This window comes from Notamacropus eugenii, chromosome 6 (assembly GCF_028372415.1).
Source record: "Notamacropus eugenii isolate mMacEug1 chromosome 6, mMacEug1.pri_v2, whole genome shotgun sequence".
Taxonomy (NCBI): Eukaryota; Metazoa; Chordata; class Mammalia; order Diprotodontia; family Macropodidae; genus Notamacropus; species Notamacropus eugenii.
In genome coordinates, this window is record NC_092877.1 from 230,114,939 (window position 1) to 230,122,183 (window position 7,245).

At 44.0% G+C, this 7,245-nt stretch overlaps 1 protein-coding gene across 1 annotated transcript; it reads left to right on the plus strand.

Moving 5' to 3' along the window:
• The first annotated feature begins 932 nt into the window (after positions 1-932).
• Positions 933-2,502, plus strand: LOC140512273 (uncharacterized). Its single transcript, XM_072621488.1, has 2 exons — positions 933-1,807; positions 2,363-2,502. Exons 1-2 carry the CDS (start codon positions 1,189-1,191, stop codon positions 2,500-2,502), a joined length of 759 nt encoding a protein of 252 aa, XP_072477589.1. The 5' UTR covers positions 933-1,188.
• The last annotated feature ends 4,743 nt before the right edge of the window (positions 2,503-7,245 follow it).

Consider the following 7,245-nt stretch of genomic DNA (forward strand, 5'->3'; position numbering starts at 1 on the left):
GAGTACTATACTTGAGCTTCTCCTCACTTTGAGAGATTCAAGTATTCAGAGCACCAGCTGTTTTGGATGTGATCCATATCAAGGGATGAGGCCATTCATAAGAAACTTTGGCCCACTTTTGAAAAACCAAAGAACAAACTACCATTTCTCCTCTCTGACAATAAACCTACCAGCCTCAATCTGTTTACTTTCTGAAATAGCTCAAATGTAGGAGATCATTAACAGTGCCATTCATGATCATAACAAATCTTTATCCTGCAGGCTGCCCTCATTTAAATCCAATCTTTCCTTTTCTTTCTCAGTTTCCTTCTTTCCCCACTTGATTCTTCCTTATCATAGTTCATAAGATCTCTCTCACTCCAGGGCATCATATGCTTGTCCCATTTAGTAGGAATTTCATGGGACAGAATTTTCTTTAAATTATAGGGCAAGAGTCCACACTGAGAGGTTTGACTCAGAGGTATGAGTCAGTCATAGGACCTGGCACATTTTAGGCACTTAACAAATATGTATTGATGGACATAGTTCATGAGAAAGAAAAAAAACATGCTGTGAATTCTTTACCTGTATGATGAAGATTGCATTGACATTCCTTCACAGTATACTAAGTAGAAGAGTCGAATTTTATAAGAAATATGTAAGAGGAAACCATACACAGAGAACGTGAGGCCATCCACAAATGAGGGATGCACATATAAGAAATAACTGTGACTAAGACACACAGAAAGTGAGAAGTCATGCTTTTGATAGAACAAGCTTACAATATCTTTTACCGCTGTGATTGCATGAGTCTAGGTTAGGCCTGAGCCTTGCCAATGACTAATATGATCTTCCATCACACAATCTCATCTAGGTTTCCTTTAAGACTGGAACCAGAAAGGATCTCTCAAATCCTTCTTAGTTATCCATCGAGTAAGCCTGGGTCACCCTTATTCAACACTACAGGGGAGGTAGCAAGGGCTCCATCCTTTGGACAATTAGCCTATGAGACAAATCACTCTGTCTGCATTCACTGCATGTCAGACTTTTTCCTTCTTCTGATTTTTGTTTATCTAATCTGTATCCTTTTAGAAGAACAAAATGTAGAAAGTCCAACAGCAGCACCAAACGACTCCCAGCAAGATGATCCAGATTCTGGCAATCAAGAAGGTGGTGATGAAAAACCTGTAACTCAAGGTCCTCCTGAAGATGACGAATCAGGAGATGCAGCTCCAGGTGGCCCACAAGGAGGTCCTCAAGGTGGTCAGCAAGGAGGCCCACAAGGTGGCCAGCAGGGAGGACCTCAAGGTGGCCAGCAGGGAGGCCGTCAAGGTGGTCCTCAGGGAGGTCCTCCAGGTGGACAGCAGGGAGGACCTCAAGGTGGCCAGCAAGGAGGCCCACAAGGTGGCCAGCAGGGAGGCCGTCAAGGTGGTCCTCAGGGAGGTCCTTCTGGTGGCCAGCAGGGAGGACCTCGAGGTGGCCAGCAGGGAGGCCGTCAAGGTGGCCAGCAGGGAAGACCTCAAGGTGGCCAGCATGGAGGACCTCAAGGTGGCCAGCAGAGAGGCCGTCAAGGTGGTCCTCAGGGAGGTCCTTCTGGTGGTCAGCAGGGAGGACCTCAAGGTGGCCAGCAGGGAGGCCGTCAAGGTGCCCAGCAGGGAAGACCTCAAGGTGGCCAGCATGGAGGCCGTCAAGGTGGTCCTCAGGGAGGTCCTCCAGGTGGCCAGCAGGGAGGCCGTCAAGGTGGTCCTCAGGGAGGTCCTCCAGGTGGACAGCAGGGAGGCCCTCAAGGTGGCCAGTAAGGAAGTCATCACCTCTCCCCACCACCAAGGTACTTCATTTTTCTTCTCAGTGAAGGATTGTCCATGTTTGAATATGTAGCGACTGTCAACTGACATTTTGCCAGTCCCAGAATACCTTTTCACCTCTTTCCTATTTTCTATTAGTTTGATTCTGCTTCGCTCTTCTGCAGACTATGTGCTCCATTTTGCTTCTTTATGTCTCCTTGTCCCGGATTGGCACATGGAGACAGCGATAGAGACGGTGCAGGGGAAACATAGATCGGCAGCATTGGGGAGGGAACAAGAAAGAGAGACGTCAAAAGCAAGAGAGAGATCAAAAGTGAGAGAGAGAAAGAGAAATAGAGAGAAAGAGAGAGAGAGAGAGAGAGAGAGAGAGAATTCGAGAGATCAAAAAATCACTTATTCTTTCCTGCTTTCTTTGTGCTACTCATAGCTGTCCCTGTCCAGTGTCTCTCTCTAAATATTCTTTTGTTTTCTTTTCAAAATTGCAGTAATGTATGACTTTGTCATTGCCATTGCCTGTAGGCCAGGGAGCCAGTCAAGCACTTTTCATCTCCTAAAAGCTTCTTCCTTTCTTATTTCAGTGCCTGAAAAGGAAGATGTATGTTTGAGAGGCATCCTTCAATCCTCATGTGGACCCGGATATTGGAAGAGTACATACCTCTTTATCTTCTCCTTCCCTTTCTTTACAATACCAATAAATACACAAGTAGTTAAAAATTGACTCCTGCTTCTCTTTATCGTATTCTATGTCACTCATCTTTCAGTATACTGGTTTCTAGACACAGTGACAGAAGTATGGCTACTTGGTGCTTGACTGATTCCATATTATTCGATTGATGTACAGCCCTGACCTGGAATTTGTGGCACAGTTTTGAGTCCCCAAAGTTAGCCATGCTTCAAAACGGATGGGACCCATCCACATAACAAATAGTTTTCAGCCCCTTTCAAATTCATACTACTTGAAGGATTTGAAGAACAGAATGTACCTGAAACTTTTGTATCATCTTCAATCATTTCCTTTAAATCGTTTCTGATTTTTTCCCTCTTTTCCTATTTTTGTGAATAGAGCTAAAAATCTAAGAGAAAATCTGATGATCCCATCAATCACTCTCAGTCAGTCAATGTGCATGTATTAAGTGCCTACTGTCTGCCAAACACTATGGTAAGCACTTGGATACAGAGAAAGGCAGAAAACAAAGAGAAAAACTAAACTGAAACAAAATAAAGCAAAATGCTCTCAATGAGCTCATAATCTAATGGTGGAGACAGTATTCAAATAACTATATATGTCAAAAGAATTTTAAAATGCAGTCCAGGCTCCTTAAGGTTCTAATCTGGGAATAGACAAAGTTGAGCAGAGTAAGATAGAGACAGGTGCATCAGGAATGAAATAATTGTTTAATTAATTTCAGAGTGAGTAAGACAAGTTGGCCTATGAAATTCTCCCTCAGGACAAAGGTTTCTGTTACTGTGCAAAGACAGGGCTATATACCAAAAAAACCCACAAGAAGGTAGATCACAATGCAATTCTTCTTAGGTCCTGAAACACTTTGCCTGTTAGGCTCCCACATGCATGCATTTTAGGGACTATGCAGGTGGCCTAGAGTTCTGTGTGCGCAGTTCTTAAGTTGATTGTCTCAAGTCTTAAGCATGGTTGAGCCTTCTGATTATTTAGTGGGTACAAAGAACAGAGTTAGCATGATGGGAACCGTAGTGCAGCAGCCTCTGTTTTTGTCCTGTTGGCAGCTCAAAACTCAGCAATTTGTGAATTGTTAGAATGTCAGGAGTTTTGGTGTATCTGTTTCTGGTGTAGCGTGTTGGCTGTAGCTATGGCTTCCAAGAGAAAATCTCCTGGGAAATATGGAAGTTCCAATCAATCTTGACAGTATCATCATTAAAACACACCATGTAAATTAACGTGAAAATCATAAATATATAACAATCCCTCCTTTTTATCAAAGGCTGTGAAGGCTCTGCATAATGAGGAGGAACATCCACCTGAAATACGATTTTGATTGGATGTGAATCAAGAGTGATTAATTGAGATACATGAAGAATGCCAAGAATGCCAAATAAGAAAGAGAGACAACAGAGTAACAAGAGTATAGAGGAGAATGCTGTCAAGGTTTCTAGGCAACAGTTGAGAGGGAGACCTGCTTTAGAATGTTGTGGTATCTATTCCATAAACCTTTTGCGGGCACATTTAGTGCACTGAGGTGCTCCTCTACGTGAGAAGACTGGTTGGAATAGAAACAGCATTCCCTCCCAGTGGGGGCACATGCTCCTCCTTGCCCATTGATCAGGGTGTCCAACACCCAGAGAGTTTGCAGTTCTCTGAGGGCAAGTGAACCATCTGCATTTGGAGGCTGGTGATGAGCTTCCAGCATGCTGTAGGCCCATGGGTAACCCTTCCAAGAGGTTTCTAAAAGAGAAACCCTGTGTACCAAAAGTGGCTATGGTATCATTTCGGGACCAGGTGGCCACTAACAGAGCACCAAGAGCAGTAAATTGATCCTCTACTCGTGGTTATGGACAACCATAACCAGAGAGAACTTTGAGCAGAGTGATTCTCTGGTAATAGGAATAATTTGGGAATTGTATAGGCAATGGTTCCAAGACCTTCCTGGAAGGGAGGGAGACTGTGGTATAGAGCAGAGCAGCATAAGAAGAACAGTACTGAGGAAGGGAGCAATTCAATTGGAAAGGTAGATTTTAGAGAATGAATTCCAGGCAAAATGAGTGAAACTCAAGGAGTAGAGTGCTTCCAGGCATGGGAAAAAGAGGGCATTCTGGGATTGCCAGTCGATGCTGGAAACCGAATGGATGCCTTTACAGTTGCCTTTATTTGGGACAGAGGTCAATGGTGTGCTACCTGATTTGTTCGGGCAAGCTGTCTTATGGCACTTACCACAGGAGTGTTTGTAGTGGTCTAAGATACTCCAATCCAGTTCAGATAAACCTGTGACCATAAAAACTGGCCAGAGGAATCAAGGGAGGCACACAAGGAAGAAACCCAGGAGGAGCTGAGGATGAATGCAGAATTACATGGAATGGGATTTGATGATCCAAGGTAGGGGCTTGAGTTTCCATCTGCATCCAGAATGTAGAGTGGGTTTCTTGAGACTCCTGAACGTGAAGAATCCAGTAGGTGAGGGCCTAATATGTTGGGGGTCCTCAGTTCTGTGGTTAAGTTCTCTATTTCTTGGTTAAGGTGTTCCCTTTTCCCGTAGGGAGATGCACTTGCTGGTATTTTAATGCTTGCGACTTTGATAGCATCATGAGACTAAGGATAGAGTTGAAGGTGGGGGATGAGAACTGCTCCGTTCATAAAAACTGCTGCTCTGTGGAACAGACGAGGACTGGCTGACTTCTCTGCCCAAAGAGGAGCAGGGGTTTTGGGAGCATGCTGGGACAGCCAGTAAAATAAGACCCTCCCATTGGAGTCTTTATCCAGGTTTCCAACACTGAGACAGTGGCTAAAGCGTGAAGGACTAGTGCTGTGAATAACTTGCCAAAAGTTCGTTACTTGGAGTGTTTTGGAGAAACCTTGCCTTGAGCTTGTGATTGGTTGATTGGGGTGGGAGTATGGGAGGAAGGGCAAAGCATTTAAGCCTGTTGGTCAGAGTAAGGGGGCTAGGAGTAGAATAAGTGTCATACGCTGTATTGATTTGAGGTACAGCATTAGAATGAACAGTAGAATCCCACAATAATGAGAAGCCCCAGACTGCTATTTCTGCCAACATCAAGAATTGCACTAAGAGGACAATCGTAAGAGAGAGAAGCAGCTTAGTTCATTGAGGGTGTAACTGCAAATCTCAGGCCATGTCTTGTCTCTTGGGTTAGTGATCTGCATCTGTTGTCATTTGCTTCTCAGCCTGTGGGCCTTGGGAACAGCTGTCTGCCTCAGATATCTGTTGCATTGGAATCTATTTCGTTTTCAAGATCAAGTCACCAGTGGATTTCACAGTCAAAGTGTTCAGTGTATACCTTTTGTGATACGACATGTGGATTCTGGACTCTACTCATCTTAGTTTGGCAGCAGTGGGAGTGGTGAGCAGGATTTCAAAAGGCCCTTGCCACCATGGCCCTAGAGAGATTTGTCTTTGGTGGTGTTTCCAATAAACTCAGTCACTGTGTTGTGTCAGGAGCCAGGTCTCAGGCAGCATTCCCAAAGAATGGTACTGTGAAACAAGTTGGTGGGTTTCTGAGATTTTCTTTGCCAACCCAGTACATGAACCTTTGACTCCTATGCTTCCAACCCATGGGTACAGTGGCATAAGGCATTCTGTTACTATCTCATAGGGACTAAGCTTGTAGGAATGAAATGGTCTAGATCTAAGGCTCAACATGAGTAAAGGAAGGGCTTTGTACCAGGGGGTACCCATGTTTTCAGAGAATTTAGTAGAAGACGTTTTAACTCCCCCATTAACTCTTTCAATAATTCCTGAAGGCAGGGTGTTGGTGGTGATAGGTACTTACGATGGAGATATTGAGTGATTGTCCAGGATTAAAGCACTACACATTTCTTGAGGGTCTCCCCATAATGGAATGATGTTTTCTTCTAAGAGGATTTGCTCTCCCCCAGAGGCTGTGTCAGTACAACAGGGCCATACTTCCATCCACCAGGGAAACCTAGAGACCATAAGCAAAGCATCTTTGTAACCATGGACAGCTGGGAAATGAATGAAGTCTACCTGCCAAATTTGAAAGGGTATATCTGGGAGATGAAACCATCCACAAGATGGCTTCAGAGTGTTGGATGCTTTGTGTTTGGGGTGGGTGTAACTAATCTTGTAGATGGTGGTGGTGGTGGCAGCCAGATGAAATTCTCCCTTCAACATGTTGGGCAAGTTCTACTAGCTTGCTGTGTCCTCAGTGGCTGAATGAATGAAGGTGTTCCATCCAAACGAATTTTCAGTTTTTAGGGAGTATTCTGAAACTGTTTAGGTGAACCCCTATTCCTGTAGTGTTATCAAGTATGCATTCCTCTGTTTTTAGTTTTCCTGCCTCATAATGAGCATCCTTCTCTGTGCTGTAGAAATTTCTTCTTTTGTTACTCCTTCAGGGGGAGATGTGATTGCCAGTAAGGCTAAGCCTTTGGGGCAGAGTGATAGTTCCATAGGTGCTGAAAGGAAGGAGAGTCCAAGTATATTGATACCTCTCCCAGAGAAGAGCAATAATGAGTTGGTTTTCAGGGGCAACTGAAATTAAGAAGAAGCCACTACAGCAGTTAAGCACCATGAAGTGAATGACTCAAGTTGGTACCTGGTTAAGAACATTGTTCATGGACAATAGCTGCACTTCAGTTTGGGATCACTTTCAGTACATGATTTTTGGAGTCTTTAAGTGATTATTTTGCCCTCTGGTTGTAGGACATCAATACAGTTTTCCTGATAATTTCTTGAGAGATGAGATGCCAGCTAGTTTTTCTGATCCTCAATTTCAGGTAGTCAAAAAATTCTTT

Excerpts from the sequence above, each read along its gene's own strand:
- LOC140512273 (XM_072621488.1), top strand. The coding sequence starts at position 1,189 with ATGACGAATCAGGAGATGCAGCTCCAGGTGGCCCACAAGGAGGTCCTC. Across the intron at positions 1,808-2,362 it reads CACCTCTCCCCACCACCAAG|TGCCTGAAAAGGAAGATGTA; the intron begins GTACTTCATTTT and ends TTCTTATTTCAG.